Source organism: Rhinolophus sinicus, linkage group LG02 (assembly GCF_036562045.2).
Source record: "Rhinolophus sinicus isolate RSC01 linkage group LG02, ASM3656204v1, whole genome shotgun sequence".
NCBI lineage: Eukaryota > Metazoa > Chordata > Mammalia > Chiroptera > Rhinolophidae > Rhinolophus > Rhinolophus sinicus.
In genome coordinates, this window is record NC_133752.1 from 90,401,831 (window position 1) to 90,414,595 (window position 12,765).

A 12,765-nucleotide genomic window follows, 5' to 3' on the forward strand; every position below is an offset into this window, starting at 1 on the left:
TGCAAGAACCATAAATTGTTGGGGAACAATTTATGATGGGTGCCTCTCTCTTGGGTGGTTGCTGAGGTTAGAATTATAGCTCTGTCACTCAAGATTTTATATAACTTTTCTGTCTCATTTTTTCTCATCAGTAAAATGGGGGTGATGGTTCTTAGTATCTATTTCAGTAAGTGATGTATGAGAATAATGCCTGGCATAGAGCAAATATTATATCGGTATTAGTTCTCATTTTTCTTAACAAAATTAATGGTTAGTGTTCCCTTGGTGAGTGCTTGGCAGATTTTTATCAAATTCCTCCCATTAAATGGTGTTGAAATTTAATATGAAATTATGACAAGTAGAATCCATGTCCTGGGCATCTCTTAGCCCCAAACTGTCATCAGCCCTTTCTTGGGCCATTCTTCACAAGGTTATCTGAAGTGCCATTAGATGCCACTGGGTCTGGAGAGAACCTGTGGTGACCGCTCGCTGAGCTATCCCAGCCAGTTCCCTGAAGGCCCGACAAGGGTGACTCTGATCACCTAACCTTGAAGACCAAAAGGCATGAGCTCTGTTCTTCCTGCTTAGGTCCAGTTGTTTATGGAGACAGGAAGTCAGATGGGAGAGAGATCAGATAGTAGGTAGAAGCCTGGCTCCCCCCGTGTTCTGTGTTCCCAGACTATGAGCATGTAGGTGTGGGCATTACCAAGAGAACTGAATCAGAAATGCCACCAGGTAGTTGTGGAAGAGGGTCCTAAAGCCCCCTTCTATGTTGGTGTTAGCCCTTTGGTTCTGGATTGCAGGAGGAAACAAGAGAGGTGTGGCTGGGGTTTGGCTATTTTCCCTTGTCCTACTTCTTCTCAAACAGGGTGTCTAAAGTTCCCATTCTCACCTGGAATGGAATGGGGTTAGAAGGTGACTGTGAGACTTTCTTAGTTCAGTGTATGATTAGTCGCAGATACTAGACATTTCCTTTGTTTTAAATTTGTGGTGGTTTTAGTTCTTTCAGACCCATGCGGAACATCATTTCCCATTAACTTTTGATTAAGAGCTCCTCTTCCCCACCCCTCAAATCAATGCATTTTATATTACAGCTTTTTGGATTCTACTATGACCTGAAAGCAGCGTTTGGTGTATCTCAATATTTTAACAACCAGAATGACTATACCCATGTGAACTAGTTGATTATTTGCTCTGTCCAGGGGTCTCATTGCTAATAATAGAGCTTCACAGTGATGCAATTTGGGGGCAGGAAAGTTACCCCTTAGCCACTAGATCTAGGAAACTGGTTAGTGTAAATTTCACCATATAAGGAAATTTGAGGACTTTGCTTTGGCACTGGCTCCAGAAACCAGGCAAGATGGAGCTGGGAAGCAGGCTTTTTGAAACAGGCAAATAGTTGATGGAGTTGTATGACTGTCTTGTTCACCGCTTTATCCTCACTATGCCTAGTACATGTCACATAATAAATGCTCAATAAACGTTTATAAATGAGCGAGTTAAATGTAAAGCAGAACCAGAAGAAACAAGATAGGTGTTACTAATGAGTGATGATATAAGCTTATATATGGAAAACCTTAAAGGCTCTGTTAAAAAAAACTGTTAGAACTAATAAATGAATTCAGCAAAGTAGCAGGATACAAATTCAACATATGGAAATCAGTTACATTTTTACGCACTAACAACACACTATCTGAAAGAGAAATAAAAAAAGCAATCCCATTTACAATTGCATCAAAAACAATAAAATAGTTTAGGAATAAATTTAACCAAGGAGGTGCAAGACCTGTACACTGACAACTGTAAGATATTGATGCAAGAGATTGAAGAACACAGAAATAAATAAAAAGATACCCTGTGTTCTTGGGTTGGAAGAATTAATGTTGGGGAAAATGTTCATATTACCCAAAGCGATCTAGTGAGTCAATGCAATCCCAATCAAAATTCTAATGGCATTTTTTCATAGAAATAAAACAAAAATCCCAAATTTTGTATGGAACCACAAAAGACCCCGGATAGCCAAATCCATCCTAAGAAAGAAGAACAAAGCTAGAGGCATCACACTTCCTGATTTCAAAGTATATTACAAAGCCATAATAATCAAAACAATATGACACTGTCACTAAAAACAGGCACATAGATCAATGAAACAGAATAGAGAGCCCAGAAATACACGCCTACATATATATACAGTCAAGCAATTTTTGACAAGGGTGCCAAGAACATACAATGGGGAAAGGATACTTTCTTTAATAAACGGTGGTAGGAAAACTGGACAGCCACATGCAAAAGAAAGAAACTGGACCCCTGTCTTATACCACTTCACAAAAATTAGCTCGAAATAGATCAAAGATTTAAATGTAAGGCCTGAAACCATAAAACTCTTAGAAGAAAATATAGAAAAAGACCCTTGATCTCACTCTTGGCAATAAATGATTGGATAAGTCACCAAAAGCACGGGCAACAAAAACTAAAATAAACAAGTGGGGCTATATTACATTAAAGAGCTTCTGCACAGCAAAGGAAACCACCAATAAATTGAAAAGACAACCTACAGAATGGGAGAAAATATTCTCTTTTAAGTTTTCAGGTTTTAAAATTACAATAATAATATTGACTGTGCTTTCTTTGACTTGGTATATAAACCTCCTAAATATTCTAATATGCCTCCTAGGAAAGTGTGTCTCTGACTGAACATTATTCTTGTAGATGCCATTACTCTAACAATGCAATCTAAGATGAAACCATCTTTATTGTTTGACAGCTATATATGTTAATCTTGCTTTCAGATAAAATTTCTACATCATTTTGTAAGTTATTGGTAAATTTTCTCCATATTCTGAGCTTTGTGATTCATTTTTAGATAAAAGGGCTAGGTCTTATATCAACCCCCAACAAATTACGTCTTGAGAGTTTTAGTCCATCATTCCAGCTTGTTTGTCTTATGGTACTCTTCACTGCACTCACCGTTCTTTCCAGTAGTGTGTCATCCATAAAGCTGATGTATCTATCTGTAATACAGAGTCAAAAGAAGCAGGAGTTTTTCAGGTAAAAATGTCTTATTTATGTGGCTCTCTATTCTGTGCAGAACTAATCTCTCTGGCATTTGAGTAGAAGAGTACAGTGAAGTAACACAGCTCCTGTCATTCACTTGGTCCCATGTTCTTCATAAGACCTAACTTTGCATATTTAACATAAGTCCCTCGCTTTGTGAAAGGCAGTGAAAAAATTTGTAAAATTTTTGTTCAACTGTAACTTCACGTATTGTATTGTTTAACTAGGTATAAACAATGGTGGTACTTCTGGAAACTCAAGAACTGACTCTGGGTGGTGAACACACATTGCAATATATTGATGATGTATTACAGAATTGTACACTTGAAATCTACATAATTTTACTAACCAATGTCAGCCCAATAAATTTGATAAAGACAAAAAAAGAAACCGAGGCACAGAAAAGTTAAGTAAGCACTAAATTAGTAAAACTAAATTCAAATGCAGGCAGCTTGGTTCCAGAGTTCTTACCCTGAAGGATTCATATACTTCGTCAAACTGTAAAAATTCAACTTGAAAATTTATATATACCCCATAATGAGGGACTAAACTTTAATGAGTTAAAAATCAATGCAGCATATTTAGGTACAATTCAATAGTTTTTATTACCCCTAATTTTACATTCACAGTGAAAATCATACTTCTATTTTATCATCAACCTTTGAAAATGTACAGCACATAAGTCACAATTTCCAACTCTTTAAGGAATTTTAGAAAATTTCAGCTCAAAGTGTTAGAAGGATGACATGGCAGCCAGGACTAAAGAAGCTACATTCTACATTCAAAAAAAAAAAAGTACAAATATTGATTCTGTACATCCTTTGGTGAAAACCATAAAAGTTCAAATTATTCTCAGTGGCACACCGCAGGGATCACGGATCAGGATGGCAGAATTCTGTCCCGTGTGAGGTCTGATGGCCCCTGCGGAAGAGCCAGAGGGCAGAGAAAACACACGCATGCGCGTTTAGCTGTCCCAAGTTAACCGGATTGCTGATGGACGCACTGCATACTCTGCATGAAATTCTATGAAGACCCGATGCGAGGAGGCCACAAAGGGAGCTATGTTAGTGTCCTAAAATGGAAAAAAAAAAAAGTAACAAGTTATATTTTTCACAAATTTGAACACTTTTCTAGAAATGTTAGTATTGTAAAAAAAAAAAAAAGTACTACATAATGTAGTAAAAAAATTTACGGTAAATCTTCATGTATGTCTAGAAGTGAACTTGCTAAGCATTAATGTAGATACTTTCTGAAAGAATACTGCATTCCCCTTCGGAATGTTTGCCAATGTCAACTAATTGTCTAAGACTTAGTCATCTTCTAAATCTGAAATGAGACATTTACTGGGTTCTCTGTTCTGTGGGGCCATTTGAATAGCAGTGATGTAATACCTACTGGTCAGGTGACCAAAATTTCTCCCCACATAATTAACTGCATATAAGGAGAGAGCTATCGGAATTTATCAAAGTGTTGTCTATAAACCAGAGGCACTTCGTTAAATAAATTATGCTGTACTGGTGCAAAAGGATACCATCAAACGATTAAATATGATTCACCAGTGTTCTTATTGATATGTTAAGATGTTAATAACTCAGGAGGTGAAAAGAACACACCACAGAACAGTATGAAATATGTGTTTATGTGCAAATATATTCAAAGAAATGTGTTTTGAAAAATATATGGGAGAATTCTCAGGGTTTTGAAAATTTGTATCTATTTTCTGATATTTCTGAAAATAACATTTACCAATTTTACAAATCTAGTCTGACTAGAAAGCCTACATGGGTAAAGAGCATACCAGTAAGAAGCACATATCCTCTCACCAGCAGTCGTACATCCCTTACTTAAAAGCTATGCAAGTATTGACTTTTAGTAAAATGAGAGGGCAGTGAGGGCAGATGAAAGCAAGGTTGAGTCAATGTCAGAATTCTAACTTGATTATTTAGGGAGGATCTAGACCATCAGAACTTTACAAAAATAATCAAACAACTAGTCACCAGACCAGTCTTTAATATCTCTGTGTACTTCTTCAAAGACTTCCCACAATTTTCAACAAGAGGTAGACAAAATGGAGCCAGGCATCCACATTTTCTAAAGCTGTAAACATGCAGAAACAAATGTGGGTATTCAACCCAGACTGGTGGGTTTGAATTACATATGGAACTGTTAAAAAAACAACGTGCCATGGCTCCTGCCGCAGAAATTCTCATTCAGTAGGTGTGAGAGGAGACCGGAAAGCTGGCAATGTCATAACTGTAACTAATTGCATAGGTTATTCTGAGGCACAGGTGACTATATTACTAGTCATTTAGGGCAATGACCACTAGGTGGCACTCGTACTCCCAAAATACACAGAAAAGTTAGAAAACTGTACTGAATTTGTAAAAGTACTTTGTGCTTTGTATTTTGCATGTATCTGCCTTTAAAAGTGTATTCTAAGTTATTTTCATTATTTAAACATAACAAATGGGAATTTCTAAAGCCTGCTTTACTCACTGCGCCGCAATATGGTCCAGAGGATGGGGAATTAACATTTGGTCCATCATGGAGTATGAGATAATTCTGGACACAGTCTCCAGGGTCGTCAATGCTGATAAAGTAAAAGCTGACGGTGATAAGCCTTCCAGCAGGAGCAATGATGGTCCATTCGCAGTGAGTGTGGTTCGGGTAAGTGCCCGGATAGCCAGGGCTGGTGAAGGAGCCGCTCTCTCCATAAAGAGTTCCACCACAGCCTACCAGAAAGAATTGCAGGAAGTTTGATACAACAAAGTAGAAACCAGCTAGTGTGCTTTAGTGCATTTACTTGTAAGGCAATAAGGTTGTTATTTTCTTAAGGTGCTGAGACCCTCTCCAAGAATCTTGGAAGCAGAAACCCTTTTCCTGTCCCTTCTTTGCCTAAATCCCTCCCACTCCCTCACCCCGCCGCTCAGCCACCCTTTTTCCCTGCATATTCCTTTCCCTGCATTTGATGACTAAGGGACAACTTCCTCTAGGTCGGTTCTTTGAAATGGTGGGCTGCGAACACAATGGGAAGACCGAGAACTGGATAAAGTCATTAGGAGAGAGTAGTTGAAGTTGCTGTGTACTTTTGATGGTGTAGAACTCTCCTGTAGGTGAAGTAAAATTAAAAGTGAAATTCCAGGGCTGAACAAACAAGAGCGCGTTATTGGCAGTTGTGGCAATAATCATTATTATAAAACTGACTTTATCAGGCTTATAACTGACAGTTCCAAGACTAGCATATTTAAAGACAAAGCTCTTTAAGTGTTGGTGTTAATTTGTTCAATTCATTAATTTGTATATGGAAACTATTATTATTTTGACCAGATAGCCCTGGGAATCCAGACATGGTACTGCATAGGGCGCAATGAAAAACAAAAACGAAAACTCTGGGCTGGGTGTCTGACCACTGGGGTCCAGCCCTGCCTCTGCCACAATCCAGCTGTGCATTTTGGGCAGCTCATTAATTTGCTGTTTTGTTTCCTTATCTGTAAAATTAGGGCATTGGAGATCATCTTTTAAGCATTTTTAGATGCCAAGATTTCATTATCTATGATTGTCTTGATTGAAGCCTTTTCTTGGCCCTCAGTATATTTAAAGTGAGTCATTTTTATCCTTCTTATTTTGTAAGTTTTTAAGTGTTTTTGAGGACATTTCATTAAGGTATTTTTCCTCTTTTGAGTTAAAGTATTGACATGACTTAAATTTTCTTCAGTTATTTGACAACCAATGAACCAAATATACAGGAAGGTAATTACTGCCCTAAAAAAAGCAATTAACCTCCAGGACTGCCAAGAAATCACAGGGCCTGCCAGGAATACAGCCGCTTACAAATGCACAAGGACGTGTTAGTAATGTGCCTTTTGGGAAACACTTTTAATTCTTCCACCAAGGTAGTTCTTGGTGATCAAACCATACATACACAACAAAATCAGAATTTATAAAACATTTTTGAAATCTTTATACTTTATCTGTATATTATATATAAACATGTATTCTTTACTATGTAGTAATATATACAAATAATGAGTAAATGTAGAATTAAAAAGAATCTCTGTACTTTTCATTGTTAAAACTATCTCTAGTTTTATCAGGAAATAATCGAGTCTACAGATGACTAAAAATATAAGGTCATTTTAATGGCCTTTTTCTATTAGATGCCTTATGTTTTTCTCACCTGTATTGCTTTGCCTTGCAAAGTACAAATGTCTTACCGGAGGGTGATGAAGTCCAGATAATTTCATATCCACGGTTGGAAGTTGTACCATCGCTCTTAAATCGTAGGTATAGTTCATTATTTTGAGAGAAGATAGGATCTGGCAACAGAGTTCCACAATACGTGCCAAGTAATGGTGAGTTGCTATCACTTCCATTTCTCACCTTTGAAAATGAATTATGAATCGTTACATGTGAGCACGTTACACTTTCTTCTCCGATGTATCACTGTGATGCATTAGAATGAAATAAAATATAATAAGTTTCAAACAAAAGGAATTTCTGTATGGATACAACAACAAATGTATACAACTTTTTAATGTTAGATATATTTTAAAAACACACTCTGCAGCAGAATAGATTGTTATTTTTTTTAAGTTCACTGCATGGAGTAGACACATATAAAAACAGGAAATGAGTCAGTTGGTGTATATGTGGGCAACCACTGTGAAATCGGCCATATTCTGTCCTCAAGCTTAGCTAATTACTGTGTATTCCCAACCAGTGGGACTCAGAGGAGGGAGGATCCTTGAGAAGCAGTAAAGGCAGAGTTGGAACCAGCCCGACGTGGAGGGATGCTGGTCTTGCTGATATACATACTCACAATCCTGAGAGTTCCTCCAGTCTCTTTATAATTTTATGCTTTAACATTTGGTCAACTGCTGGTTGTCTTAAGTCATAGAGTTTCCTCGGAGGCTCAATGGCTGGTCTTGTTGGGTTGTGTTGATCTGCAGAGGTTCCTTTTAGGTCTACTAGTAACCAATGGGAGAGAATAATGCCTCTCCGGTGCTTTTTGGAGTATTCCTCTCGGTGTTTAAACAAGGTGACCTTGCCATGGATGGAGTAACCGGTTATCTACCAGGAGAGGGGTGCCATATCCAAGAACACGGGAGGACCAGACCTGCCACCACTGTACTCTTGGCTTTGGGTCTCTTTCCGGTGGATTTTCTTTTATAAAATGCTGATGCTCTGAGAGGAAGCGTGAGATATTAATTCCCACTGAGCACCCTGAACACTTATTCTATTCATTTTTCTCTTCATGGGACCCACAAGAGTGGTCGACATCTCTGGGACATTAGAGGACCCTGACAGGGAAGGTGATGGTTTTGAAGACAAATGCAGATTCCAAATGTGATCTAGCGTTTGGCCTTCGTTTGGTAGTAATACAGTTGGAATCCTCAGAAAGTTTCGTTCCCGCCATAGGTAACATGGAGGGAACACCGAGGCTTGCTGGTGTGGCTGCCATACAAACCGTACCATAATCTTCCCACCAAGAACCAGATGCCAGTGACACTTTACAGGCCTGAGTTGCAGTTTCTTGGCTTTGCTGATTGGATAGGAAGTGTCAGACCCATTTCTATGGGATAAGAAGGGACAGCTGGGGGGATCTGGCCTTTGCTTCCCAGCACCCAGAAGCAAATGGCAAACGTTAACATCAGTAGCGGCCAGCTGAGGCTTGAGATGAGCCAGGAGTAGCTGCCCTGGGACTCTGAATTGATGGGATAGTTCTGTGCTTTCTCCATCTCCCACTCCTCCCCTCAGGTCTGCTTACGGCTTCATAAACATTTCTTGGCTCCAGGGTAGGTGAGATACATAATTTGAGAGTTTATACCCTGATTGACACAAAGCCATACTGTATTTCTCTCCTCATTTCCTCCCTCCGGCTACAATCCATCTCATCTCCTCCCCGTTTCCTCCCATGGCAAGTATTTCCCATGAAAAATGTAGGTACTTCCACCCAGGACTTGTTACACTAGAGGCTGAGAATATTCATGAACAAAAACTTAGATGAACTCTGTAGGGGAGAACTTTCCAGGAAAAGAAAACTCTCTAACAAGTGTAGAGGGGCAAACTTGTTGGAAAGCTCACCGAAGACTCTCGTGTGGCTCCAAATTCAATTCACAGAGGAATTCAGCACCCTCTGTGTCTACAAGGTTTGTCTTGCACCTCCATGCGTTTCCTAAGAACGAATTCATTTTCCACAGAGTTTGCCAAGGACAGCCAGGTGAGCTCCAGGGTTTTTATGGCAAAATGGAGGCGCTGAGCTCCGGTGCACCCTCCCTGTCAGTCACGGGCTCGTTCTGAACATCTCGCTGTGACCGGCAAGCTAACAGTCCTTCTCACTTAGACAGTGACAGCGAAGTCGGGCAGAAAGGATACAGGGGGCTCTTCCGGTGGTGGGGGTGGGGTCGCGAAGGTGCAAGCGCTCCAGGAGCAGGGCTCTTGCTCCAGACTCAGGAGGTGTATCCCCGGTGTGTTTGGAGAAGGAGTGGAGGCTGGGTGGGAGAACGACAAACCCAAGTTGCTTCTTTTTCCAGTCCAGAGCTCTCCAGGAAGGACCAGAACACGCTTCCTGCTTCTGCGGAGCAGTGTGTCAAGGGCACAGCCTCCTTGTTCTGGCATCAGGGAAATCAGGCTGACAGATTTAGGATCGTGTGGTTTCAGTTTCAGCTACACACAAACACACTTCCTAGAGTCCGTGCCATCGTCCACCTCCCAAGGTAGCACTTTGCACTTGCACCCTTCTGGTTCTTCCAGTTGGGACTCACACATCACTTCCTTCAAGAAGCCTCCTGTGTCCCCAAACCAACTCTGTTAGTCCTTCCCACATCGCGTGGGAATTGACTACCTCCTGTGTATCTGTCCCACCGGACCATGGGCCTCTGGGGGGCCCTCAGCGTGTCGTGCTCCCTGTTGGGTTTCTGTGCCTGGACCTAGAAGATGCTTGGTAAATATTTGTGGAATGAAGGAATAATGAATACAGTCATGAAATGAATAAGGGATATACGATTAGCACGAGCAGAGAACAAAGTGGAAAATCTGAAGGGACCCGTCATCTTTTACATAATTCATTTACATGGCATCCAAATGTATGTTACCTCCAAGAAATCATGTCTGCATTCACTCGAGTCCTCGATGCCAAATGAATGGAAGAAGAGGGAAATGGTGTGGTTCTGTGGCGCTGTGAGGGTAACGGTGCAGTCCACGTTATTGTCGTAATTATCTGGCCACCCAGGACTCTTTAGGTTGCCAAACGCCTTGTTGTATTGCCTGTCGCAACCTTAGAGGAAAGTAAAATTCATGATTAATGTATGCGTGCCGATATTTAGTGTTCTTTCAACCTCACAGGAATGATTCAAAAAGATGATTACATTGGAACAAAGTTTAGAAAAAAAGGTAACCCAGGTTCTTCATTTACCTTTGTGATGGCGGAGGTTCCAAGAAGTGAGGTAAAGGGCCCGTAGGGAATGCCATTCTCTGTGTTATTAACAGGACCCCCCACCCCCATGGGAAAGGCGAGGTCTGAGCACTCTCCTGAGAAGACGAATATTCTAGCATTCTGTGCACTTTTCTGATCACACTGAGGTGGACTTGGTAGACATTTAGACTTTTTTTTTTTTTTTGGCATTAATGTGTCTACCTCCAAGACAGAGTTTTGTATGAGGATTTTCCTTTAAATCTTTTAACAAATTATTTGTTTTGATAGAACTGGCAAATTGTTGTTTATCATTTTTGGTTAAAAAATAAAAAATACACCCTGAGTAGTTCTATGTGTTTGTCTTCATGAAAGGCAGCATTAGTTTTAATCAAGCTTGAAATGAACATTAAATATTCTCTGAAAATAAACTTCTCAGATATAGTAATCAAAGAACCCTTTCAGAGCTTCTTGGTTTTTCCAAAATAATTTCCTAAGATACAGTGATTTATGTGGTCAAGTGGATAATTAATAAAGTAACTGGCATATTTTTAAATGAACTACAGGAACTTTCAAGAATATGCTAGCATCCTAAACATTTTAATTGGTGTATTATTCACGTTACTTCCTCAGAAACCAACTTTAGTAATTTGATAAATGGGGCCTGGTTTGTGGCTCATGTTAACAAACTGTCATTTACTCACAGGAGTCCATTCTATAACAGTACTCGTCATAATGGGGGCAGGTTTCTGAACAAAAGATACCGTTCCAGCACTCACCTGCAATCTGATAGGTAAAACCCACTGCAGTGTTTTCATTAAAGACTTCCGATTTGAAAATGACAACTGCGGTGCTTGTAGAAGAATACAACGTTGGTACAGCTGAAGCATTTCTGCCACAGAAGTGAATTCCTGGATTTCCATTACTCTGAAATGACAGAGAAGCCAAATCACATCAGATTTCATTTCAGAGGAGGAGAGGCCACAACAGAAATTAAACTGCATATAAAAGTAATGCTTAGCTATTCAGCCATGGAAACTAGTGCAAGTGTTTGAAGCACTCGGCAGCAAGACTCACTCTCATTGGCCTTAGAATCCGCAAATGTCTCATTCTCTGAGCGACAGGAGGCAGGGAGGCCAAGTTTCTGCTGAAACCACGAGACAGACACTTGCCTCCTGAAAACAAGACCCTTCCCCTCTCTTCACAGGCAAGGCCTGGGCCCTAGCTCGGAACTCATCCAGCTCTCCCAGCTCCCCGCAGTTCTCCTCCTGGGGATTTGTCCATAGTCTGGGACTCTGCAAGACTACCCAGCACTGCTCCTGGCCACTACCCCTTCACAAATCTAACCAGGGACTTTGACAGTACTGTGAGCAAGGCAGCTGCTGCCTGTAATGAGGTCCATTTCCCTTTGTAAAACTTGGGCAGCCCTCATGACCTCTCAAGGGGATAGGAGAAATGCAGTCTGACACCTATCCATCATTGCATGGAAACAACCCCATAGCTAAATCAAGGCATCTGCTGCCTCTCACGCACAGGTCTGCCTGTCTACACCTGTAGTTCTTGGTCACCTCCTGAAAGGCCCATCCCCCTGTCCTGCTGGTAACAGGAGTCACTCATCTGTGCTTCCACCTCCTGATGTTGGTCCTTTCCTAACGTTGCCTGCTTGATCCTCTGATCTTTACCTGCACTGCTAACCACCCCTTACACATCCTTAATCTATCCATGTTGTGCCCTGATGCACCCTGGGTCTCCAGCAGCCTCCTGCTGGAGGCCTTTCTTTTCCCATACTCTACAGTTCATTGAGTAGGAATGGGGGGCTGGGGGCAGGGATTCTCAGGTTGCTCACTGTAGCACCTGTCCCTGCATCAAAGTTAGTTCTCCTCTGAGGGTCTCTCCATCTCGCCCGAGATACTCTCCCACCCTTCTCATCACTCTCACTTTCATTGTGGTTAAGGGCTTGCTGTGTCTTAGCTCAGAGTCATTTTCTGAACCCTTGGAGGTTTCCCTGTTTTCACAGATGACCCATCAACAGTCCTAATTTGCATTCCTTCCTACCAGTGACTTTCTCCTGGCAAAGTCTCTGTGCTATGTTACCCACCCCAATGCTGGCTATACAGACACATCTTTTTATCAACTACAGTGCCTCCAGCACGTCACTCTTTCAGGATCTTCCAACTGTATCTCCCCTTTCTACTCTTGGACACCTGGAAAGTTCCAGTTTCTGCCAGTTATCCGTCAATTTCTTACCTTTCCACCTACTACTGAAATCCTTTGTTCTTTCCTTAATTAGTTCAGTTGAATTCATTATTCATTCATGACAA

General features: G+C 40.7%; 1 protein-coding gene across 1 annotated transcript in view; it reads right to left on the reverse strand.

Annotated features, from left to right (window-relative positions):
* Positions 1-3,619: 3,619 nt before the first annotated feature.
* The window catches only part of CUBN (cubilin), a 238,602-nt gene continuing 229,456 nt past the window's right edge, over positions 3,620-12,765 (reverse strand). Inside the window, exons 63-67 of the mRNA XM_074324816.1 lie at positions 11,224-11,371; positions 10,128-10,309; positions 7,248-7,413; positions 5,530-5,765; positions 3,620-4,105 (exon numbers count right to left, since the gene is read on the reverse strand). Of these exons, the coding sequence (XP_074180917.1) occupies positions 3,998-4,105; positions 5,530-5,765; positions 7,248-7,413; positions 10,128-10,309; positions 11,224-11,371 (840 nt within the window). The 3' untranslated portion in view covers positions 3,620-3,997. The remainder of the gene's footprint in view (positions 4,106-5,529; positions 5,766-7,247; positions 7,414-10,127; positions 10,310-11,223; positions 11,372-12,765) is intronic.